Source organism: Nymphaea colorata, chromosome 11 (assembly GCF_008831285.2).
Source record: "Nymphaea colorata isolate Beijing-Zhang1983 chromosome 11, ASM883128v2, whole genome shotgun sequence".
Taxonomy (NCBI): Eukaryota; Viridiplantae; Streptophyta; class Magnoliopsida; order Nymphaeales; family Nymphaeaceae; genus Nymphaea; species Nymphaea colorata.
Window position 1 is genome coordinate 17,670,585 of NC_045148.1, and position 26,369 is coordinate 17,696,953.

The window sequence follows — 26,369 nt, forward strand, 5'->3', positions numbered from 1 at the left end:
GGACTCAGTTGCATTACCCAACGCTTCTTCATGAGCAGTTACGTCGGTAGCCAGCTTGTTCACCATCTCGGTCAGGTCTTCCTGACCCTGGGATGTACCCATCTCGTCAGAATGGGCTACTCCCTTGCCCTTGGCACTTCGCAGATTATATTGAGTCGCCAGGGCTTCCTCCTCTTCGATCAACGATCGTCGGAGGTCTCTTTCGATCAACGATCGTCGGCGTGTAGTTCTACACTGACTATCCAACCGCTTCCCCAGATTGCTGAACCTGGGCTCTGATACCAGTTGTCACGGGCTGACAACTTCGGCCCGTGCGGCGCGGCAAGAACCTGATTGCCGCAAGCCTTCAAACCACCGAACAGGGCGCAAAAGTAGTTTGAGAAAACAAGTGTATAAAGAATGTTTGTGAATAAAGAAATCTCGCAATGTATTCGCTTGAAGAATTAGTACATCACGAGAAAGATAAGTAAGGAGAATGATCTCGACTTTACTTATGTAGGATGGCCGAGGCCGCTTACAGGATTCCCATGCCGACCATCCAAAACAAGAAATCTCAATACTTGACACTTAGACCGGTGGGAGGGTACTCCCTTACAAGTAAACATGCATAAGCAAATGACTCAACATAAGCAAAGGAAGTACAATGCAAAACAAAGCAAAGGACTGTACAGACTCCCAGACACAAGGGAACACTGCCCCCCTCATTAATTTTTTTTTTAACTCCAGCCTTGCATTGTATGCCTTGTCCTTCTTGTTCGTGATTGAACCCACGGATCCTTTCCCAATCAGTACTGCCCACCTCATTTATGTTTTTGACACTGTCAGTGGATCCCTTATCTGCATCTATGCGTCAGTGCGGAATCTATGTATATATACGTACGATTCCTCTACTTCTTCACCAATTGCAAGTCCTTGTGCATATCACGAGTCCGCCAGATGAGTTCTCTCTCTTCTTCTCTAGTTTACCTTTTCTTGCTCGCATCTTTGTGCTTACCAAGCAGCGGCCCGCGTCTGGTCACCGGCAGTCCACCTGGGCCAGTGGTACAATGCACGTCTGGCAATACCAATTGCTTGGTGCACAACGGATATGGTGCATTCCAGGATGGCACCCACTGCCGGGTTGCAGCCGCAGCCTACCCTTCCACCGAGTCCGAGCTGCTTCGCGTCGTCTCCGATGCCTCCAAGGCCAACCAAAAGATGAAGGTCATCACGCGTTACTCGCATAGCATCCCGAAGCTCTGCTGTCCTGGAGGCCCTGATGGCACCGGGCTCGTGATCAGCACCGAGAAGCTGAATCTTGTCGTCCGAGTGGACGTGCGATCCAGGAGGATGACCGTCGAGAGTGGCATCACCTTGCATGAATTGATTGAGGCCGGTGCTACTCATGGCTTAGCCCTGACGCATTCTCCCTATTGGCTCGGCCTGAGCTTGGGGGGAATGCTGGGCACCGGCGCGCACGGTAGCACTCTTGTTGGGAAGGGAAGTGCCGTCCATGAATATGTGGTCGGCATGAAGATCGTTGTGCCGACGTCGTCGCCCGACGTTGATGGCTATTTTGCCAAAGTTATCAGCCTGGAAGAAGATGACCCGGACCTTCTAGCTGCCAAAGTGTCGCTTGGCGTGCTTGGGGTAATTTCTGAGGTAATTTGTCTCAAGCCCCTTAAAATGCCGTCAACTTACTGTCAGATTTGTTCCATTATAGCACGTTATGCATGTGGCTGTCAAGGCTGACGGCTTCATTTATGAGCACATGGCTGATGATCAGACGAAGAGATCATATTTACTGACCCATTTTATTGGCTAGATTAACTCTACTATGCTGAATGTATGTGCTTTCTACCATCATTGCCTATCAGTTTTTGTTTCCTTCTTTTTTTGGTTAGCAAAAAAAAATAGTAAGGAAAATATAGCTTGTGACATGGATAATAACTCAAATTAAGGAAACATTTGCTGCACTTTAGCATATTCATCTTAATCTAATGTCAGTTCCTGCATTTTTTATCGCCAAAGCGACTTAGTCTAAGTGAACATGAGGTTAACAACCCGCCCCTCAGAAAAGAAGCCTGTAGGCTTCCTCTCGTTCTCGGGATTTTGAGTTAATTTATGACTTTTGTGGGATATGGTACACCTTCTCAAGAGTATTAGAATCTCATCATTTGCAGTCTCAAGGAATTAGCACCTATGGATATTAAACCAAAGACGACACAACTGTCCAACCATCTATGCCGCTACTTTTCATGTCACCAAAGATAGCTTTGTGCAAGTTTATCTAGGAACTTGAGATTTTGTGAAGTAAAATTAATATTTTCTAGGGACAGATTTTATACTTTGCATCTTCGACGATGACAAGTGTTATGGCGTGCCCACAAGAGGACAACTTAACAGCCATTTGCCTACGACCCACCAACCGATGGACTGATCATTTTACGAGCTAAGATTATGCCAGTTAGCTAAATCACTCTTAATTTGTGAATCCGAATGCATGCAGGTGACGTTGCAGATGGAACCCATGTTTAAGAGATCCATAACGAATGAATTGGTTGGTGACGGTGGCTTGGAAGATTACATCGAAAGGTTTGGTAGAACCACCGAGTTCGGCGACATCACATGGTACCCATCGCAGAACAGGTTGACTCGCCGAGTGGACTTCCGGGTCCCCTTGACGGAACCCGGCAACGGACAGAATGACTTCACCGGATACAGGCCACTTTTGTCAATGCTATCAGAATCGTTACGCAAAGCAGGTCAGCCAGTTACTTCTCAACGTCAATGCTTGCCAAGTTAATTCCCATATATTGCAGATCAAATTTGGAAATGTCAGATTGTTTTGTATTCAGATCACAACAAATATCGTTAATTTAAAAACTAAGGTCCGGATTTAGATACAACTGGAAACAAAATTACTTTGGATGACACCCTAAAACTATGTTTTGAGGAAAACTCCGTTTAAATTTAAGTTTGTGAAAAAAATCAATTTTGGCAGCGACTAAACCAGAATTTTACGACTTTTTTTTTTTGGCGAGTACCACCAAATGTCCCTGTCCTAAACATGCATCTTATCGTTGCAGAGGAGGTGGTTGAAGCCACCAAGGACTCCGTAGGCAAGTGCTTAGCAGCAAAAGGGCAAGTCGACATCCTTCACTCCTTGGGTCGTGGCCTTAAGAACGATATGGGCAACGAGGTTGAGTTCACAGGGTACCCTGTTGTTGGAAACCACAGCATGATGCAGGCCTCAGGCTCCTGCCTCTTTGGCAAGGAAAACAGCCTACTGACTACTTGTGCATGGGACCCGAGGGTCCATGGAGAATTCTACAATCAAATAACCCTCAGCATTCCATTGACATCGATCCCGAGCTTCATAAGAGATGTCAAGAAACTGAGGGACATGGCTCCTCAGTCCCTCTGCGCCATGGACATGTATGGCGGGATGTTGATGAGGTTCATCACAGCCTCAACCGCGTATCTTGGCAAGACGACCGACGCCATGGCCATAGACATGACGTACTACAGAGACCATGATCCAAGCCAACCAAGGCTTCACGAAGATGTTCTTGAAGAAATGGAGCAGATTGCCTTGTTCAAGTATGGAGGGCTACCTCACTGGGGGAAGAACAGGAACATTGGGTTTCTGGGGACGAAGGAGAAGCTCCAAGGAAGGGTAGAGAAGTTTGTGGAGGTGATGAAGAAATTTGATCCCAAGGGGTTGTTCTCATCAGAGTGGAGTGACAGTGCTTTAGGCCTACGAGAGAAGGGATTAGTGATTGAGAAGCCAGGGTGTGCATTAGAAGGCCTGTGCGTATGCTCTCTTGATTCACACTGTGCCCCAGATAAGGGTTACTTCTGTAGACCTGGCCTTGTCTACGCAGAGGCTAGAGTTTGTCGTTATGAAGCTTAAAAAGAAAAGAAAAGAAGATCGTGAAGTAGTTGCCATGTAGTTTCTTGGTCTGGCTAAATAAATTTTATGTCCTGGCAAAGTTAAATCGAACATTACTTTCAGCCATAGCTGCGGCAAATTAAACTCATTGGATATGCGTAAGGAGCAACAAAATTAAGAGCCTGGCAGACAATTTGGCTTTCAAGAAACGATGTATATTTAAATGAATCTAAAAAATGTAAAGGGTTCAGCTCTTAGTAATTTTTTCATTTTCCATAACAAAAATTAGAGGATGATGATGCAGCCGCTTTAGTTTTGAAAATGCGGAATGATTTTTCCCTTTTTTAGAACATTAACTAGGTTTAAGCAGATTTGTTATCCGACTTTGATCGTAAGCTTAAAATCTTCAAAGGTCCGAAGCCGCCAATGATTGGATGGACAAAGGTGGTTCATAATCGTCAGCCATTAAAGAACACAACTAGAGCCACAGCTGGAGGCTTTTACGGCGAGATCAATGGCTGGACCACCAATTATTTCTCTACCACTTCCCTTTTCCTTCTTTCTGTTCAAATCTACGGGCAGCTGTCTCAATTGGGTGTTTTCAAACATGGCCTGCAACCTTATATATTGCACTTGCACTAAGGCGACGACCTTCTTTGCAAAAGAACTTCAAACATCAGCACATGTTTCTACCCAAAACATTAGTGTTAAGCATGAAAAATTTAAAAAGACTTTTCCGCTTCACAAGATCTTGTGGTGCAAGTATCTCCTCGCTATAAAGTTAAGTTTATACCCCCACATGATGTGGAACAATTTGAACCAAACCCATTTCTCAAGTGGAGAACCATTTCTCAATTTGGCTGATCCTGCGGTGGCAACTGCCATATGTGGCTTGATGGAACGACAAAACCGAATACTTGGTCCATGATATTGCGTACGGTGTACATCCAGACCGCACCTCTTGCTGGGTTGCAGCAGCAGCCTGCCATGCGACCGCTGCTGGGCTGCTTCTCCAACACCGCCATGTCCGGCCAAAAGATAAAGGTCCTCACACGTTATATATATATATATATATATATATATATATATATATATATATATCGTTAAAAGCACTGTGAATAATTACTAAAAACACCTTGAACATTGTTGCATCCTTAATTGTCGCTAATGCAAACGTAGTAACTGTTTTTTAGGCGATAATGGTTATGTGTGTGCGCGTAGAATGATGTAATTAAGTGTAAGAAAACCAACATTGGTCAGGGTAAGTGGTCTTAACCTGATTGCCAAAACAAATTAACTACCTAAGAAGCAAAAATTCGGTGGATGGTTCACTATGCCGATGCACAAATGAATATGAGCACCACCTTTTTCAATGCCCATCAATGAAAGTTGATGGAAAAACCAGTTGGAAATAAAGTTCATGCGTGATAGATTTGCTCGCCAATTTGATTTTGGAAGAATTGCCCCTAAATTAAGGCAATAGTATAGGTTGATGGTCAATCAATTCTTTTGCTTGGCTGGTCCCTTTTTCCCCTACATCCATTAGCTAGCAAATGAACCATCCGCCAGTCAATCAAATATATAGTAGCCTAGAAAAATAACATACAAGTTCTAACTTTATTTTATTGGGTAATTTTCCATAACAATGGCCAAAGTGAATGAAAACTATATATCCCTCATTGGCCATTGTGGTGTCCATCAAAATAAATTAGATATATGTATATATAACTGTTTAAACTCGTTAATTGAGCAGACAATTAATACTTCAAGCACTTATTTCAAGGCTTTTTTCTTTGTGAAGCAATAATATATATTCGGACTTTTAATAAAAGTTCTATGCATAACCATTCTCTTTTGGAGTTACTACCATGATATGTGGTAGTGCTTTCTTCAGTACTTTATGCTCATGAGGAATCTAGTTGATTCCACGGACCTGGTTCCCAAAGAAAAGTTAGCAAATATAAGCAATCTTTGGAAATTGAATCAAATTCGTGAGTGCCACGATAAGTGTTTTTAAAAAAGCTTCGCTTTCAAATGAATTTCGTAAATTTGTGACTCTAAACTAGCGGAAGAAAGGGTGAATGCTACCCGGAGTAAGTAGGAGGAAAGGAAATCAAAATTGCACTCCTTTCCCCGTACTGCCTACCATCTTTCATTAGATTTTTTGCTATTCTCTTGGCCGTTGAGAGAAGACAATTAATTGGCCCTGCTTGGTCCTTGTTTGGCTGACGTCCTGTGAACTTCGAGCAGTAAATGGCCCGACAGGTCTAAAGTTTGTTTGGTAGCTCGAAATATACTTGTTTATTGAAGTACTTAAAGTCCTATTTCCATGATCATGTTTCTCTTCAATTTATAAATAGATTTATTCTCGATCGTTCCACGAGAATTGAACAGGAGCATTGAAGAGAGCTTAGACTTTTCTTCGACTACTGCATGATTCATGAACTCGAGCAATGAATCCGGTTTTCTTTGAGTTCAACAATATTGATGCTTATTAACAACACGACCGTAATGAATGGGGGAAATGTACTAGTGGTGTAAGATGAAACCAGATGCATGGCACTGGTAAAACAGTCATTATTGTTAACAAAAATTTGAGGGGACCGATGTCTCTCCGTTCAAGTTTTTTTTTAAGGCAGTTAATATGGTAATCCACACATGCAAGTGAGTCTTGTGTTTTTTCTAATTGGAAAATAGAAAAACTGGTCGACCTGGGGTTCAACTCCCCTTGTTAATTTCCACGATCAAGCTTTGATCTAAGAGCCATTTTCCAGGTTATCGAAAGGAAACGACGTTCACTAAGAAAGAATAATTCTTGTTCTATACAGGAAAATGTTGGCCTCCTATAAGTTTACTTTGTTCCAATTTCTTGCTTATCATACTGAATGCTAAAAGTTAAGGAGTTACATATTTGGGCGCTCATTATTTACATTAATGAAGTCATACATTACCCATGCAAAAACTAGCAAACAATATCCAAGTTCCCAAGAACTTAACTTCTATTTTCATCTTGTATATATCAAATCGTTGGCATGCATTTAAGTTGCAGTTCGACAGCAGTCTAAGTGCTGTTCAAGAACAGGAAAGACCTGGTGTCTACCCATTTAGCAGAACCAAGAATTTAAGGATCGACACAGGCATCCAGCATTGCATTCACATAACAGACACGACTAATCGATCTGCTTCTTTTCGTATTCTCTCTGTGTAGAAACTTTGCTTTTTCCTTCCCTCTAATAACAAAATGTATGGATTGATCATACAAGAATAATATCTTTATCATCATGTAAGTTCACGCATTGTAACGAAGATGACGACATGGCTGATAATAAGATCAAGGCATATCTTGTTGAACCCAATTGATCAGTACTGATCAACTCCCCAAATTCACATTTGTAGATTGAATCAATTAAGTCAGAGGACATATGGACTGGTGCGTCTGCTGATACAGTAATATAAGCAATGTCAAAATCGAATTCTCATCTTACATTTGTTTTTATTGTACGCTGTGCGCGCATCATTCACAAGTCAACTTAGAAGAAAGAGAAGGAAAAATAATGTCTCTTTTTCATTTTGCCGAACTTTGCAGGCATCTTTTTCACATTTATTGATAGTGTCATTTCTGTTTGGTAAGGAGCATTTTCTGTGCTTTTCCAAAGACCACCTTTACGTCCGTGGGCTCCACGATTGAGTGCCCACCTCTTCATGGCGTATCATATGAACAATTATTTGTTTGACTACTTTAAAGACAACGGTTGGCGAAATGTCATTGCTGTTTAGTAAGAAGCATTTTCTGTGCTTTTCCAAAGACCACCGTTACGCCCGTGGGCTCCACGATTGAGTGCCCATCTCTTCATGGCGTATCATATGAACAACTATTTGTTTGATTAATTTAAAGACAACAGTTGGCAGTTAGGTTAGTAGGAGAAGTATTTAATTTTACTCTAAAACAACAAAGTCCAAACCCCCCCACCCTTCACCAGGGCTTGAATATACCGAGTCAGTGCTTCGGGTAACGCCTCCATTATTTAGTTGAAGGTTAACTGATGATTTTACAAGGGAAGAATTTGGGCTTTGCAAGCGATACAGAAACTTGGGTGAGTCCATTTCTGATCATATATACAACTTGGGACCGGCTTTAAGTTATAGATGGTCAAGAGTTTAACGAGAAATGAGCTTTGCACAAAGAAGTAGGTCCTTTTCCCAACCCCATCTCGCCTATGCATTGACAAAACTAAAGCCACTGACGCAACGTCAACCATCAATCTAGTTGTAGTTGTATAGAGGGTGGTGCATTTTTGGGGTTGAACACACTATATATTCATGTTTTGGGCCCCTAACAAGCTACGACGTCTCAAGGGCACCTTACTTCTTTCAAGCACTCAAACACTTTGGTTGTGTTCTTGGCCGAACACATACCCAATTTTAAAACATGACCTAAAAGGCCATCACAATCGTTTTGGGTTTGAGATTGGACGTGCAGCTGATTCCGGTCAACCATCAAATGGTGATTTTCAATGTATTATCATTAAAGCCACGTCTCTGAAAAAGGAAGAGAGTATGAGATTAGTCTGATTTAAACCAGCAATTGACATACCTCAGTTTTATCTTACTAGCTGCGTCAATGCTTTAAATGCAAAAATAGAGATTGGTCTAAAGCATGACATTTCCACTTTTCTTAATAGAAAATAATCAGTCACGTTCCTAATAGTTACTTTAATCGCTGCAGATATAGTTGGCCTTAAAAAGGTTGCAGCATAAGCACTTGATGGAGGTCCACAAAATGCCTCTAGACCGATGCAGCGTGTGAGCATACGTAACGCACTTGATGGAGTTTTACAAAGTGGCTTTAGCTGCTTAATGTTTTTCTTTGTTATATATACGCAGGAAAGGGGCAAAGATATTGAAGACATGACGACGATGGCTTTAACCTTGGCAATGCTGGTTTATCCCGAGGAATACAACACCGGAATCCTGCTTCGCCTTGTCGAAAGGCGTGCTCAGACATAGATGGGTTCACTTGTCAAACTGGGCTCAAGCTACGTTAGATTTCCTGAGCTCGATATCAGCTCAACCATCTAAATTGGGTCAACCTTGTATGCTGGTCAAAAATTAACTAACCCGAGCACGAGCTTGCATGCGGCCGACTCAAAACCAGAAAACGAGATCAGTAAACTAAGCAGGAGAATCCAATTGAGCTGATCATTCAATAACCTTCCCTACCTACTGCTCAATATAATGAATATGAAGAGAGAGAGAGACCACTCTGTATGCTTCTGTCCTTTTTCTTCCCGCTTCAAGACGGATCATTTCCCAAGAAACATTACCCACCTCATTTATGTTTTGACTCTGTCAGTGGATCCCTTATCTTCATCTATGCGTCAGTGTGGAATCTATGTATATATATGCGTACGCTTGCACTACTTATCTCCACCCCTTGCAAGTCCTTGTGCACAAGCCAGCCAAATGAGTACTCTCTCTTGTTCTCTAGTTTACCTTTTCTTGCTCGCATCTTTGTGCTTACCAAGCAGCGGTCCGCGTCTGGTCACCGGCAGTCCACCTGGGCCAGTGGTACAATGCACGTCTGGCAATACCAATTGCTTGGTGCACAACGGATATGGTGCATTCCAGGATGGCACCAACTGCCGGGTTGCAGCCGCAGCCTACCCTTCCACCGAGTCCGAGCTGCTTCGCGTCGTCTCCGATGCCTCCAAGGCCAACCAAAAGATGAAGGTCATCACGCGTTACTCGCATAGCATCCCGAAGCTCTGCTGTCCTGGAGGCCCTGATGGCACAGGGCTCGTGATCAGCACCGAGAAGCTGAATCATGTCGTCCGAGTGGACGTGCAATCCAGGAGGATGACCGTCGAGAGTGGCATCACCTTGCATGAATTGATTGAGGCCGGTGCTACTCATGGCTTAGCCCTGACGCATTCTCCCTATTGGCTCGGCCTGAGCTTGGGGGGAATGCTGGGCACCGGCGCGCACGGTAGCTCTCTTGTGGGGAAGGGAGGTGCCGTCCATGAGTATGTGGTCGGCATGAAGATCGTTGTGCCGACGTCGTCGCCCGAGGTTCATGGCTATTTTGCCAAAGTCATCAGCCTGGAAGAAGATGACCCGGACCTTCTAGCTGCCAAAGTGTCGCTTGGCGTGCTGGGGGTAATTTTTCAGGTAATTTGATTCAATCCCCTTAAAATGCAGTAACTTACTGCCCTATGTCATACGGATACTTGGGTTTGGCCCACGTATCCGTATCAATCCCGATACCGATACTCCTTGGATATGTCTGGATCGAGTCTGGGTCAAACCCGATCCGAACCCATTAAAAAAAACCCGATTTCTTTTTTATCGACCTTTCTTTCTCCCTTTCACCCGACCAAGTCTGTTCCTTTAGGGTTTACGCAGCTGCAACAGATCATGGGCAAAGATGGCAGATAGTTTAATGTTTTTTGTGATGAACTATTAGTTTTAGTTTAATGTTTTTTTTTCATTTTATCATTTGATAATATAAAATTAGTCGTATCTGCGTATCCTAAAAATTAAAAATTGTTATATCCGTACTTGTATCCCTGTACCCGTATCGTACCAATATCCGTATGACTTAGTTACTGCCAGATATGGTGCATATCTACTTACTTTAAATGTTCCATTATAACACGTTATGCATGTGGCTGCCAAGGCTGACGGCTTCATTTATGAGCACATGTTGATGATCAGACGAAGGGATCATATTTACTCACCAATTGTATTGGCTAGATTGACTCTACTACGCTTACGCTTAATGTTTGTGCTTTGTACCATCATTGCCTATCAGCTTTTTTTTTTCCTTCTGTTTTTGTTGGCGAAAAGGAATAGTAAGGAAAATATAACTACCAATATATTGTGACTTGGATAATAACTCAAATTAGGGAAACATTTGCTGCCCTTTAGCATGTTCATTTTAATCTAATGTCTGTTCCTGCATTTTTGAACGTCACACCCACTTATTCTAAGTGAACGTAGGCCAACAACCCCCCCCCCCCCCCCTCAGAAAAGAAATTTTCTTATTCTCTTGCATTCGGGGTCTTTGAGGTGCATATAAAACTTCTATGGGATAAGGTACATCCTTTTAGGAGCACCGCAATCTCATCATTCGCAGTCTCAATCAAGGATCTAACACCTATCAATATTAAACCAAAGACGACACAACTGTCCAACCATCTATGCTGCGTCTTTTCAAGTCACCAAAGCTAGATTTGTGCATGTTTATCTGGGAACATGAGTTTTTGTGAAGTAAAATTAATATTTTCTAGGCACAGATTTTATACTTTGCATCTTTGACGATGACAAGTGACAAGGCGTGCCCACAAGAGGACAACCGAGACGTCGGTGCATCTTAACAACCATTTGCTACGACCCATCAACCGATCGACTGATCATTTGATGAGCTAATATTAGGCCAGTTTGCTAAATCGCTCTTAATTTGTGAATACGAATGCATGCAGGTGACGTTGCAGATGGAACCCATGTTTAAGAGATCCATAACGAATGAATTGGTTGGTGACGGCGGCTTGGAAGATTACATGGAAAGGTTTGGTAGAACCACCGAGTTCGGCGACATTACATGGTACCCATCGCAGAAGAGGTTGACTCGCCGAGTGGACTTCCGGGTTCCCTTGACGGAACCCGGCAACGGACAGAATGACTTCACCGGATACAGGCCACTTTTGTCAACGCTATCAGAATCGTTACGCAAAGCAGGTCAGCCAGTTACTTCTCAACGTCAATGCTTGCCAAGTTAATTCCCATATATTGCAGATCAAATTTGGAAATGTTAGATTGTTTTGTATTCAGATCACAACAAATATCGTTAATTTAAAAACTAAGGTCTGGATTTAGATACAACTGGAAACAAAATTACTTTGGATGACACCCTAAAACTACGTTTTGAGGGCCACGCCGTTTGAACTTAAGTTTGTGAAAAAAATCAATTTTGGCAGCGACTAAACCAGAATTTTACAACTTGATTTTCATTTTTTGGCGAGCACCACCAAATGTCCCTGTCTTAAACATGCATCTTATCGTTGTTGCAGAGGAGGTGGTTGAAGCCACCATGGACTCCGTAGGCAAGTGCTTAGCAGCAAAAGGGCAAGTCGACATGCTTCACTCCATGGGTCGTGGCCTTAAGAACGATATGGCCAACGAGGTTGAGTTCACAGGGTACCCTGTTGTTGGAAACCACAGCATGATGCAGGCCTCAGGCTCCTGCCTCTTTGACAAGGAAAACAGCCTATTGACTACTTGTGCATGGGACCCGAGGGTCCATGGAGAATTCTACAATCAAATAACCATCAGCGTTCCATTGACATCCATCTCGAGCTTCATAAGAGATGTCAAGAAACTGAGGGACATGTCTCCTCAGTCCCTCTGCGCCATCGAAATGTATGGCGGGATATTGATGAGGTTCCTGACAGCCTCAACGGCGTACCTTGGCAAGACGACCGACTCCGTGGACCTAGACATCACGTACTACAGAGACCATGATCCAAGCCAACCAAGGCTTCACGAAGGTGTTCTTGAAGAACTGGAGCAGATTGCCTTGTTCAAGTATGGAGGGCTACCTCACTGGGGGAAGAACAGGAACATTGCGTTTCTGGGAACAAAGGAGAGGTTCCAAGGAAGGATTGAGAAGTTTGTGGAGGTGATGAAGAAATTTGATCCCAAGGGATTGTTCTCGTCAGAGTGGAGTGACAGTGCTTTGGGCCTACATGAGAAGGGATTAGTGATTGAGAAGCCAGGGTGTGCATTAGAAGGCCTGTGCGTATGCTCTCTTGATTCACACTGTGCACCAGATAAGGGTTACTTCTGTAGACCTGGCCTTGTCTACCAAGAGGCCAGAGTTTGTCGTTATGAAGCTTAAAAAGAAAAGAAAAGAAGATCGTGAAGTAGCTACAATGTAGTTTCTTGGTCTGGCAAAATAAAGTTTATGTACTGGCAAAGTTAAATTGAACATTACTTTCAGCCATAGCTGCCGCAAATTAAACTCATTGGATATGCGTTTGGAGCACAATGGTAATGCGGGTACGGGTTATAGGTACTAGTATGGCATTTTCGTAAATCTTAGTTTGGCGGTATAGAAAATATTATATATTATTATATATTTTTAATTCAAAAAATTAAAAAAACCAAATGATATTAAGACATCTCATAAGTTAGAATATTACAAAATTATGTCAATGAAATATGAAACAGAAATTATATAAAAACTTAAAAGTTAGTTGAAAGTCTGAAACAGAAACAAAACTTAAAATTTTGTGTATGTATAGCATTTGTTAAAGGACTAATTTATGACATGCGGTTAGGTCTGCCTTTGGCTCCCATTTCTACCATGTGAATTAGGTTCGGGACACACAAAAAAAAAGATTTAAAACCCCTAAAAACCTTTCAATCATCCCTACATTTTTTAGAACAAAACTGCCCAAATTCTATGGCAAAGCAACAATGCAATCAATGAAAAGAATAGCGGCAAAACCAATGCTAGCACGGAAAGCCAAAACATGTATTTAATCACAAAATCGAGCATCAGGACACAAAATCACAATATTGGGCATCAAGAGGCAAAACTCTAAACACTGCCACCGCCGTCCGTCGCCGTCCATCGCCAAACACTGCCACCGCCACCCATCGCCGTCCATCACCAGCCACCGTTCGCTGTTCACCGCCAGTCGCCGTTCAACGCCAGCTGCCATCCACCGCCACTGCCCAAGGCCGCTGCAAGGCTGCAAGCACTTGCCGCCGAGGGTTGTTCCAAAGTCGGGAAGGAGAAGGAAGGTTGGCCATGGCGATTTTTCATTTTAGTTTTTAGGTTATGGTATGGTTTGGATCTGGTTTGGACCCGAAACCAGATCCAAACATACCAGCACCTACGGGCATACCGGCATTGCCGTACCGGTATGGGTACGCCACCCATTCCGGTGTACCATTGTGCCACCCATTCCGGTGTACCATTGTGACATAGGTTTGTAGCATAGCTTCCAATAAACGATGTATATTTAAATTAATCTAAAAAATGTAACGGGTTCGGCTCTTAGTAGCTTTTTTCATATTCCATAACAAAAGTTAGAGGATGATGATGCGGCCGCTTTAGTTTTGAAAATGCAGAATGATTTTTGGCTTTTTGAGAACATTTATTAGGTTTAAACAGACTTACCCTCAGAGTTTGATCGTAAGCTTAAAATCTTCAAAAGTCGGAAGCCACCGATGATTTGATGAAATTGATGGGGATGGACAAAGGTGAATGGTCAGCCATTAAAGAACACAACTAGAGCCACAGCTGGAGGCTTTTACGGCGAGATGGACCACCAATTATTTCCCTGCTACTTTCATTTTCCTTCTTTCTTTTCAAATCTGCGGGCAGCTTGGGTGTTTTCACACATGGCCTGCAACTTTACATATTGCACTTACACTAAGGCGACAACCTTCTTTGCAAAAGAACTTCAAAGATCAACGCATGTTTCTACCCAAAACATTGCTGACAAAAATGATAAGTAAAAAAAAAAACACTTTTCCGTTTCACTAGATCTTGTGTGCAAGTAAGTGGAACAATCTGAACCAAAACCATTTCTCAAATGGCGAACCATCGGATACCCAAATTGGCTGATCCTGCCGCCTGGCAGCTGTCATGTGTGGCTTGATGGACGGACAAAACCGAATCCAAACCAAAAGGACAGCGCAGCATGTAATGCTTTATATACCATGTCCATCTGTCCATTACATAGACAAGCTTTCAGATAAGGGTAAACCCGCCTTGAAAAAGGGCCTACAAGTATATGAAACAGGGGCCGAACGAAAGGGGACCGCATGGGCTCTGGCTTCATGATATTTCGGCCCGTATCAAAATTTAAAAACTTTAATTCGGTTTTTCTTATAAAAAATTTTTAGCTCTGCTCCTATATGCAACCCTCCAAACTCTTGATAACTGATGGGTGAAGTAGAGTGAACCCAAATGAATCAGTTGGCCGACCTTGCACCTTACTTCTTTCATTTCAAGCACTCAAACACTTTGGATGTGTTCGGGGCCAAACACTTACCCAGATGACCTAAAATCCCATCACAATTGTTTTGGGTTTGAGATTGAACGTGCAGCCGATTCCGGTCAACCATGGAATGGTGATTTTCAATGTATATCATTAAAGCCCACGTCGCTGACAAAGGAAGAGGGTATGAGATTAGTCTGATTTAGACCGGCAATTGACATGTCTTAGTTTTATCTTACTAGCTGCGTCATTGCTTTAAGTGCAAAAATAGAGATTCGTATAAAGTATGAAATATTTTGACTTTTCTTAACACAAAACAATCACTCACATTCCAAACAGTTAGAAACAGTTAGAGGCTAAGGGAGGGGGGCCGTCTAGGTCATGGCTCCACCCTAATTAACTGAAAAAAATATATATATTAAAAAAATTAAAAAAAATTAATTGTATAATGTATTTTTTTTATTTGGGTTCAATTTGGCCCACCCTTCAACAAAATTCTGGCTTCAACCCTCCAAACAGTTACTTAAATAGCTGCAGATATAGTTGGCCTTAAAAATTTTGCAGCATAAGCAGGTGCACCAAATGGTTGGCCTTAAAAATTTTGCAGCATAAGCAGATGCACCAAATGGCTTAGGACGGATGCAGCGTTTAGTTGCTTAATTATTTTTTATTTCAGGAAAGGGGCAAAGATATTGAAGACATGACGACGATGGCTTTAACTATGGCAGTGCTGGTTTGTCCCTACACATAGAAAACCGATAGCCATGAGGAAGCATTCGGTGGGCGCCTGTGAGACACCATGGCGGAATCCTGCTTCGCCTTGTCGAAATGGGTTCTCAGACATGGCAGGGGTTCACTTGTCAAACTGGGCTTGAGCTACGTTAAGTTTGGCTCAGCTCGATATCAGCTCAACCATCTAAATTGGGTCAGCAACCTTATATGCTAGTAAAAAATTAGCTAACCCGAGCAGGAGCTTGCATGCAGCCGACTCAAAACCAGAAAACGAGATTACTAAACTAAGCAGGAGAAGCAAAGTGAGCTGATCATTCCTTCTAATATTTCTGGATTAGCATAGTCATAATAAATCCCAAGATCCTCATAACCGAGAGAGAGAGAGAGAGAGACCACTCTTATGCATTTGTCTTTCTTCTTCGTGCTTGAAGCCGGATCCTTTCCCAATCAGTTCTACCCACCTCATTTATATTTCTGACCCTGCCGGTGGATCACTTTATGGCCGTCCGTACGTCAGTGTGAAATATATGTATATATATGTATGCTTCCACTACTTATCTCCCACCACTAGCAAGTCCTTGTGCATATCACAAGCCAGCCAAATGAGTACTCTCTCTTCTTCTCTAGTTTACCTTTTATTGCTCGCATCTTTGTGCCTACCAAGCAGCGGTCCGCGTCTGGTCACAGGCATTCCACCTGGGCCAGTGGTACAATGCACGTCTGGCAATACCAATTGCTTGGTGCACAACGGATATGGTGCATTCCTTGACGGCACCAACTGCCGGGTTGCAGCCGCAGCCTACCCTTCCACCGAGTCTGAGCTGCTTCGCTTTGTCTCCGACGCCTCCTTGGCCAACCAAAAGATGAAGGTCGTCACGCGTTACTCGCATAGCATCCCGAAGCTTTGCTGTCCCGGAGGCCCTGACGGCACCGGGCTCGTGATCAGCACCGAGAAGCTGAATCATGTGGTTCGAGTTGACGTGCAATCAAGGAGGATTACCGTCGAGAGTGGCATCACCTTGCATGAGTTGATTGAGGCCGGTGCTACTCACGGCTTAGCCCTGACGCATTCTCCCTATTGGCTTGGCCTGAGCCTGGGGGGAATGCTGTGCACCGGCGCGCACGGTAGCTCTTTTGTTGGGAAGGGAGGTGCCGTCCATGAGTATGTGGTCGGCATGAAGATCGTTGTGCCGACGACATGGCCCGATGTTGATGGCTATTTTGCCAAAGTCATCAGCCTGGAAGAAGATGACCCGGACCTTCTAGCTGCCAAAGTGTCGCTTGGCGTGCTTGGGGTAATTTCTCAGGTAATTCAACTCAAGCCTCTTAAAATGCAGTCAACTTACTGTCAGATATGCACCTGTATGTTCCATTATTACACGTTATGCTTGTGGCTGTCAAGGCCGATGGCTCGCTGAATGTATGTGTTTTGTACCATCACTGCTTGTCAGTTTTTTTTTTTTTTTTCCTTCTTTTGTTTGGTTAGCGAAAAGGAATAGTCAGACAAATATAGCTATGTATATATTTTGACTTGGATAATAACTCAAATCAAGGAAGCATTTTCTGCCCTTTAGCATATTTCTTTTAACCTAATGTCCGTTCCTGCATTTTTTGAACGTCAGAGCCACTTATTGTAAGTGGGCAGCATGAGGCTAACCGAGACGTCAGTGCATCTTAACAATGCCATTTGCTACGACCGACCAACCGGTCGACTGATCATTTGATGAGCTAAGACTAGGCCAGTTAGCTAAATCGCTCTTAATTTGTGGATACGAATGCATGCAGGTGACGTTGCAGATGGAACCCATGTTTAAGAGATCCATAACGCATGAATTGGTTGCTGACGACGGCTTGGAAGATTACATCGAAAGGTTTGGTAGAACCACCGAGTTCGGCGACATTACATGGTACCCAGAGCAGAAGAGGTTGTCCCGCCGAGTGGACTTCCGGGTTCCCTTGACGGAACCAGGCAACGGAGAGAATGACTTCACCGGATACAGGTCACTTTTGTCAACGCTAACAGAATCCTTACGCAAAGCAGGTCTGATCAGTTACTTCTCAACGTCAATGCTTGCCAAGTTAATTCCCATATACACATAAAATCTGGAACGCTAGATGGTTTTGTATGATGATCAAAACAAATATCGATCGTTAATTTTAAAAACTAAGATAATATATTTTGGATTTATATACAACTCAAATAATTTTATTTTGGATGACACCCTAAATGTATGTTTTGAAGGCAAAAAGCTGTTTAAAACTAAGTTTGTGAAAAAATTCAATTTTTTCAGCAACTAAACCAGAATTTTACAAAATGTTTTATATTTTTTGGCGTGACGTTCAAAAACTATATATCTATGTATATATCTTTTCCAGCCTGGTAGGTTAATGCTAGCTACAGATATATCTCATTTCAGAAGAGTTCTATGTCGATTGCTTTGGCCGAAATGTGGCTGTGGTTTCATCTCTGTTTTTTGTATTTTAGATTCAGATTCAGATTTTTTCAGTCTATAACACTTGCCATTAATTACTATCCACAGCAGAAATCTGCGAGGTGATCAAATGCAAACACTAACCAGCATATGAATGGATGTCATGATTAACTAAATCATTTACTCAGTAGCCCTGACGAAAATTTCTCTATTTTCTGCAGTAAAAGCATGACTTCCATTTAATTGTCAACAATGACATGGCTAATTAATTGAGGAAACTTGGGTTTGACGAACTAACAAAGAGAACAAAAATTCCTTTGCAGGTCTTTCCTTTTACTAACACTTCCTTCAATAAAATCTATGTGAGCAAAAGTTTCAAAACCGTTCGTCCCTCAAAAGAAAAGAACAGAAAAGATGGAGAGAAAAAAAAAAAAACTTAGGTAAGGTGAAGAAAAAGCTACTAGCGCTACTAAAGATATATATGAAATCAAACTGTCCATGATGAGAATTCTAAGGGAAAAAACAGTACTGAGCTAAGTTAAGATTAATTCTCTTGCAAATTTTCACTGCAAACACCAAAAAAAGGATTCCACCGAGTAACACTAAATGTCCCTGTCCTAAACATGCTTCTTATGGTTGCAGAGGAGGTGGTTGAAGCCACCAAGGACTCCGTTGGCAAGTGCTTAGCAGCAAAAGGGCAAGTCGAGGCCCTTTACGCCATGGGCGCCGGCCTTAAGAACAATATTGGCAACCTGGTTGAGTTCACAGGGTACCCTGTTGTTGGAAACCACAGCATGCTGCAGGCCTCGGGCTCCTGCCTCTTTGACAAGGAAAACAGCCTACTGACTGCTTGTGCATGGGACCCGAGGATCCATGGGCAATTCTTCACTCAACTAACCATCAGCATTCCATTGACATCCATCTCGAGCTTCATAATAGATGTCAAGAAACTGAGGGACATGGCTCCTCAATCCCTCTGCGCCATCGAAATGTATGGTGGGATATTGATGAGGTTCATCACAGCCTCGACGGCGTACCTTGGCCAGACGACTGACGTCGTGGACCTAGAGATCACGTACTACAGAGACCATGATCCAAGCCAACCAAGGCTCCACGAAGATGTTCTAGAAGAACTGGAGCAGATTGTCTTGTTCAAGTATGGAGGGATGCCTCACTGGGGGAAGAACAGGAACATTGCGTTTCTGGGGACGAAGGAGAGGTTCCAAGGAAGGATTGAGAAGTTTGTGGAGGTGATGAAGAAATTTGATCCCAAGGGATTGTTCTCATCAGAGTGGAGTGACAGTGTTTTGGGCCTACAAGAGAAGGGATTAGTGATTGAGAAGCCAGGGTGTGCATTAGAAGGCCTGTGCGTATGCTCTCTTGATTCACACTGTGCACCAGATAAGGGTTACTTCTGTAGACCTGGCCTTGTTTACGCAGAGGCTAGAGTTTGTCGTCATGAAGCTTAAGAAAAAAAAAGAAAAGAAGATCGTGAATTGGTTGCAATAAGCTTCTTGGTCTGGCTAAGTAAATTTTATGTACTGGCAAAGTTAAATCGAACATTACTTTCAGCCATAGCTGCGTCAAAGCTCATTGGTTACGTATTGGACCCAACAGTAATAGAAGTTAGCGTTTTGGCGCAACAAAAGTAAGATCCTGGTGGACTATTTCAAAGAACGATGTACATTTAAAATAATCTAAAAAATATGAAGGTTTCAACTCTTAATAACTTTTTCATTTTCCATATTAGAAAAGATTAGAGCTGGATGATGATGCCGCTTTAGTTCTGAAAATGGAGAATGATTTTTCGCTTTTTTGAGAACATTAATTAGGTATGGGCAGACTTGTTATGAGACTTTCTTAACCTTAATATCTCCCACAGCCCAAAGCCGCCAATTATTGGACGAAATTGATGAGGATGAACAGAGGTGATTAATAGTTGTCTGCCATTAAAGAGTACAATTGGATGCTTTCAGGGCGAGAACAGTAGCTGGACCACCAATATCTCTCTACCACGTTCCAAGCTCTTGGGTCTTCGTATGTTTACACCAAAACTGGTCATATGTGTCATTTTGTGCATGAAATTTCGCGTGTCAGAAAAGTACCCCTCGTTCACACAGAAAAACACAAACACAAATGCACATGGTATCCTTCTTCTTGGAAAGTGCAGCGCCCTCCATGAGTATGCCGTTGACATCATCGTCCCGGCCTCGTTCCTGTAGATTTAAGAACCGCAGATTTCAAATCTATGAATGCTAAAATCCATGTATCTAAATCGGAAGAAGGGGCCTCTTACTTTAAGTGTGGATTTCAGATCCACACAACAAGGTAGAGATCGGAGGAGAGAGAGAGGGGGTGCATCAAACATAGGCTTTTAAAACCTAAGATTTCAGAACCTGAGATCTCATACTCCAGGTTCTAAAATCTAAGATTCGAGACAATCAAACACAACCTATAGTTATCAACCTGGAGGAGGATAACCTAGACCTTCTGGCTGCAAAAGTGTCGCTCGGTGTGCCTGGAGCGATTTCTCAAGTAATTTGCTAAATTATATGAGCTTAAGGCAGATCCTTTCAGGCTAAAGATTTCTATGCCATAATCGCAGTTCTCCTGAAAAATTTTGATCTAGAAAAGAATTGTCCTTTACAGTTGTCCGATTCATTATCATTGCAGACGAGGTGTTTTAAGCGATCAAGAACTCCATAGGCAAGTGCTTAGTAGCAGAAACTCTATTCAAAAACCTTACTCTCCATTGGCCTTTAGCTGAAGAACAGCGACGAATTGAAGAGTTACCCTGTTCTTGGAGACCACAGCAATCTGCAAGCTTCAGCTTCTTGCATGGAGGAGAACGGAATATGATCAACTGTGAACATATCTTGCTAAAGGGTGGTTGTAGTCATAACATGTTTTACATTTTCCATCCGCAAAATGAGATTTCTACTTCTAGTTCGTTCTGTTGACACTATTATACAACAACTACACGCTCATGGCATACACGAAGAACAACCACCACAACTCCACGAGTAACTACATTAGCAATGACAACAAAAGTACCACAGAAATTCTTCTGAAGATGTGAAATTTTTGGCAAGTTAATCACCTTATTTACATCAAATTCGGAATATTAACCCGAAGAGTTTTATATTCAGTCAACAATTGTTTCAGTATTTTTTAAGGTCGTAAATAATTTGGGTTGCATATAAATGACATTAAAATTACATCTTTTCCTTAGCCTGTTACAATAAAATTAAGTTATGTTTCTCATTCCGAAAGAATTATGTGCATTGATGTGGCTAAAATGTGTCAATCTTTGTCATTTGTGTTCTTGATTCAGATTCAGAATTGCTAAGAAAATAGAAATCTGCGAGGTGATCAGACACAGATATGAACCAGCATGCGAATCAAAAAATTGATTGGATGCATTCTTGAAGAAAAAGTTTATACTTTTTACAGTACTCACATCATACGACTCAGCAACGTGTCTTCTTTCATCTCTTCTTTCATCATCATCTTCATGAATGTCCAAAATGCTTGTTCATGGTGCTGTATGTGTGAAACATAAACCAAATTTTGGACGAAGCATATGGAAGTCCTTAGTCAGTTTCCTTAGATTAAAAGAATGTGGGCATCCTGTTAGTCCATGATCTTCATCAGCAACAAATATATTCACACCTTCATTAACTTTTAGCTGAGAGACGCCCTAATCCTCAATGTCAACTTTGCTACAAATCTAATTTTCTTTTGCTTTACGACTGTTAAGTTTACTACAGAAATATGAGAAAGTGGATCGAGTCATTTCTTTGGTAATGAAATGCGATCTCTTTGGTCGATTTAAGTCCTTCATTGAGGGCCAAATCTTCTTCATCAAGCGCCCTCAATGACACCTTATTGAAAAAAACAAAGAAGATTAAATTTTTGAACTCTGTTTTCATTCATGAACAGAGTGGGGGAAAAACCCAGATAGAACATGAAAAGCAAATACTTATATAGGTGCCATTCAACCGTCATTAGTTGGCTGAATCCGTTAACAGTGTTCCCATACAAGTTAAACTATGACTAACTTACACCCTGATTATAGAATGAGAAGAAAGGCGTGAGGAAGAGAGAATGGAAGAAGCGAATGAGCCAAAACAGATACATTCTTTCATATAGGATGGGGTATTTATACAAGTTCAAAGGTATATACAGATCCCACAAATTTTGGGATTGAAGGATCACAATCTTGTGATTGACAGCAATAGATGGAAAGAATATAATTTCTTTCCAGAAATTTTATTTCTGATTTTCCTCTTTGATGTATAGGAAAGATTTCTTGATTCTTGAAAATCAGTTGACTGATTTTCCTCTCCAATACTCCCTCTCAAGTTGGTGTGTGCAAATCCGAAACACCCAACTTGATTCTTAAAGTTTGAAAACTGTCTCTCCCCAATAGTTATCTGTCAATTGCAAACATGATGATACATGATGTGCCCGAATTATTCATTGCTGAATTTTTTCTCTTACAAAGTGACAATCTAACTCTATGTGTTTCATTCTTTCATGAAAAACTGGATTTGCTGAAATATGCAAAGCTGCTTGATTGTCGCAATATAAATTGACTGGTTTATCATGACTCCACCCCAAGTCATTCAATAAGGCTTTTAACCACCATTGCCCGGTATTCGGCTTCAGCAGACGATCTGGCAATAGTAGACAGCTTCTTTGATTTTCAAGAGATAGGGCTATTCCCTAAGAACACAATATATCCACTAACTGATTTACGAGTGGTAAGAAAACTAGCCCAATCTGAGTCACGATACGCCCTTAATTGTTTTGCACTTGATGAGGATCAGAATATTCTTTTTGCTGGTAAAGCCTTCAAATACTTCAATACTCTAAGAGCTGCTTCATAGTGTGTAGTTCGTGGCGATTGCATGAAGTGACTAAGAACTTGGACTGAATACATTATGTCTAGACGAGTAATGGTTAAATAAATCAAACGTCTGACTAACCTCCTGTATTTAGCTAGATCTTTCAGTGGAATACCATCATTGGGAGTTAATCGTAATTTTTGCTCCATTGAAAAGTCTATAGGTTTGGCTCTCATCAAACCTGCATCATTCAAAATATCCACAATATATTTTCTTTGACTTAGAAATATTCCCAATGGCGCTCTTGCAACTTCTATGCCAAGAAAATACTTAAGTATGCCCAAGTCCTTAATATAAAATTTCAAATGTAAATATTGCTTAACTGAAGCAATTCCTGGTTCATCATTTCCTGCAATGATAAGATCATCAACATAAACAAGAATAACAATAAATTGTTTTCCATGTTTTCGAGTAAAGAGAGTGTTGTCGGCTGATGATTAAATGAAACCAATGCCTTTGAGTGCTGATAACAGCTTGTGAAACCAGTTACGTGGCGCTTGCTTGAGTCCATACAGAGACTTATGAAGACGACACACTTGATTACTAGTATACTCCCCTTCATGCAAGAGGCCTGGTGGAATGGTCATGTATATTTCCTCATGTAATTCTCCATGTATAAATGCATTACTCACATCCATTTGATATAGGTACCATCATTGAATAGAGGCAAGAGCAAGGAGTGTGTGCATGGTTGTTAATTTTGTAACAGAAGCAAATGTCTCATGATAATCAAGTCCCTTTAGTGGAGTGTACCATTTGGCGACAAGTCTGGCTTTGTAGCGTTCAATACTTCCATCTGATCGCCGTTTTATCTTATAAACCCAACGACAGCCAATTGGATGTTTGTTTGGGGGCAAAGTAGTAAGAGACCATGTACTGTTTTGTTCAAGACCCCGAATCTCATCAGCCATAGCACTGCGCCAATGTTGATACTTAACGGCTTCCACATACGAGCTAGGTTCAACACCACTCATGATAGAGGTTAAAAAGGTATAATGAGATTTAGATAATTTGTGAACATGCAGATAATTGTGTATGGGATAACATGTACATGAGGATTGCTTAGTTGAAGTAGATTCCTTAGGCGGTGAACTTGTAACCATCACATTGGAACACACATAGTCTTGAAGGTGGGAAGGGAAATGACGAGTACGACTAGATCGACATAGAGCAAGTGAGTCTGGAGAAGGTGAAATGTCTGGGATAGGTTGTTGATATGAAACATGAGAAAGTGGTTGATTTTGGTCATTGTTGATGGAATCGTGAGATTGAATGGGTGATAATTGGGAAGAATTTTCTGGAATGTCATTCTCACACGGTGTCATACACATTTAATCAAGATAATCATCTTGGGGTTGAGGCAAAATGACGTTGTTCAAATCATTAGTATGACGACTTTTTGTTTGAAATGGAAAATGATCCTAAAAAAGGTTGTCTCTATTTGTAAAAATTTGTTTGGTATCTAAATAATATACTGTAAGACCCACGATTTCGTTTCCCTTATCTTTTGTAATCGTCACGTTTACCATAATAGGAGCTTATAACTGCAAAGGAGAAATGGAGTGGGGGGGAAAGAAACTAAAAGCAAAACTCGTATGGTAGGGCTGGGCATCGGGCCGGGTCGGGCCTGGGTTGGCCCATCGGGCCTGGCCACCAAAAGTCAGGCCCGGCCCGGCCCGCCGCGAAGAGGGAGACACGGGAAGGGGGCTGCGGGGGGACGGAGGCGGAGAGGGAGAGGAGCGAGCTGCGGGGAACGGAGGTGGTGTGGGAGCGTAGCGGGGGATGGAGGCGGAGAGGGAGAGGGAAAAGGGAGAAGGGAGAGGGAGAGGGAGACGAGAAGGGAGAGGGGAGGGACTCAGAGAGGGAGAGGGAGAGGGGGAGTGGAGAGGGAGGGGAGCGAGCGGGCCAAGCGGAGAGGGAGAGGGAAAAGGGAGAGGGAGAAGGAGAGGGAAACTGCAGAGGGAGCAGAGAGGGAGAGGGAGACGGAAGGGAGAGGGAGCAGACGGAGAGGAAGACGGAAGGGAGAGGGAGCAGAGGGAGGGAGACGGAAGGGAGAAGGAGAGGGAGCAGAGGGAGAGGGAGACGGAAGGGAGAGGGAGCGGGAGCAAAGGGAGAGGGAGACGGAAGGGAGAGGGAGCAAAGGGAGAAGGAGACAGAAGGGAGAGGGAGAGGGAGCAGAGAGGGAGAAGGAGTAGAGGGAGAGGGAGCAGAGAGGGAGAGGGAGCAGAGGGAGTGGGGGACGAAAGGGAGAAGGAGAGGGAGCAGAGGGAGAGGGAGACCAAAGGGAGAAGGAGAGGGAGCAGAGAGAGAGGTAGACGGGAAGAGAGAGCGGAGGGCGGAGGCCGCCCGACGCCCAGGCCTATTGTATGGTAATTTGGAGAGACTTGAAAAAGGCTTATTTAACCACAATTTACAACAACTAATCACTCGTTTTGCGGCAGCCCTAAACGAGAGAGTTCAGCAATAGAGAGCGAGTGAGGGACGTCCTCACTTTTGCTCTTCTTTTTGTTGAGTTTGAGATTGGTGGCTGTTGGGAAGGAACGAGGTTGTTGCTGGAAGTGTGCTTCAGATTTTCAAAGGTGTGGGAAATTTCAGTTTCGAATGAAGCATGTAGCCGTATATTTCTTGGTTGATTTTCAGTGGGTACATATGTTTATAAGTGAATCTGTATATGCATATGCCTAGAGATGAATCTGAATCTGTATATGCATATGCCTAGAGATGAATCCAAGCATGAGGTTCTAGAAATAAAGCATGTTAGATTCATATATGCAATATATGATATGCTCGTCTAATTGGGTTTTGAAAGCTTCGAGTTCATATATTATGCTGTGTAATTCATGTGAGAAAACCAAAACTACAACCGACCCTTAACAGTGCATGTCTCATTAATTTGAGGGCTCTAGAAGAGGATTCAAAACAACCATAGAAGAGAAACAGACGGATAAACATAGTCATGCATGTATCAATGGTGATAACAAAGTTGCGAAAACAAAGGATAAGGGGTATGATTTATCCCCGTGACATTGGGCCACATTCCCAAATCTCTGATAATGGACGAACACTTCTGTTTGGACGTCCACCTCCGTGAACAACGAAGCCCATGACTCTTTTTCCTTTGCCACGGATACCGATAGGAGGGACGTTCTCTTGTTTTCTTCACTCTTGCTTTTACCTGAGGGCTTCAAGAGAGGGGAACACGAGTGACTGGTTGCCCTCGATCAGTCCACTATTGCAATCACCGGAACCTACCTACACCCTCTTTGTGTTTAGAGAAACCGAGGACGGGTCGTGGGTTTCTGCTGCCCCATTTTTCTCTCTGGGCGGGTCGGTGGGGATTGTCGCTGGATAGAGATGACTTGAGAGGAAGACAGCTCTCTCTCCCGGGTTCGTTCTCCCTTTGATGACG

The 26,369-nt window shown here is 42.5% G+C and overlaps 2 protein-coding genes across 4 annotated transcripts; both read left to right on the forward strand.

The window, feature by feature from the left end:
* Nucleotides 1-903: 903 nt before the first annotated feature.
* On the forward strand, nucleotides 904-19,682 carry LOC116263996 (probable L-gulonolactone oxidase 6). 3 transcript variants are annotated; one of them, XM_050080655.1, is made up of 3 exons: nucleotides 904-1,641; nucleotides 2,489-2,744; nucleotides 18,693-19,672. In XM_050080655.1, exons 1-3 carry the CDS (start codon nucleotides 937-939, stop codon nucleotides 19,517-19,519), a joined length of 1,788 nt encoding a protein of 595 aa, XP_049936612.1. In that variant the 5' UTR covers nucleotides 904-936; the 3' UTR covers nucleotides 19,520-19,672. The 3 variants fall into 3 exon arrangements, with proteins under 3 accessions (XP_049936612.1, XP_031500792.1, XP_031499726.1); XM_031644932.2 differs by lacking the exon at nucleotides 18,693-19,672 and adding an exon at nucleotides 3,069-3,923; XM_031643866.2 differs by lacking the exons at nucleotides 904-1,641; nucleotides 2,489-2,744 and adding exons at nucleotides 15,958-16,925; nucleotides 17,404-17,659 and having other exon boundaries at nucleotides 18,693-19,682.
* Nucleotides 9,310-12,875, forward strand: LOC116263966 (L-gulonolactone oxidase 2-like). Its single transcript, XM_031643817.2, has 3 exons — nucleotides 9,310-10,042; nucleotides 11,356-11,611; nucleotides 11,944-12,875. The coding sequence occupies exons 1-3, from the start codon at nucleotides 9,338-9,340 to the stop codon at nucleotides 12,768-12,770; spliced, it is 1,788 nt and encodes a 595-aa protein (XP_031499677.1). The 5' UTR covers nucleotides 9,310-9,337; the 3' UTR covers nucleotides 12,771-12,875.
* Nucleotides 19,683-26,369: the final 6,687 nt, after the last annotated feature.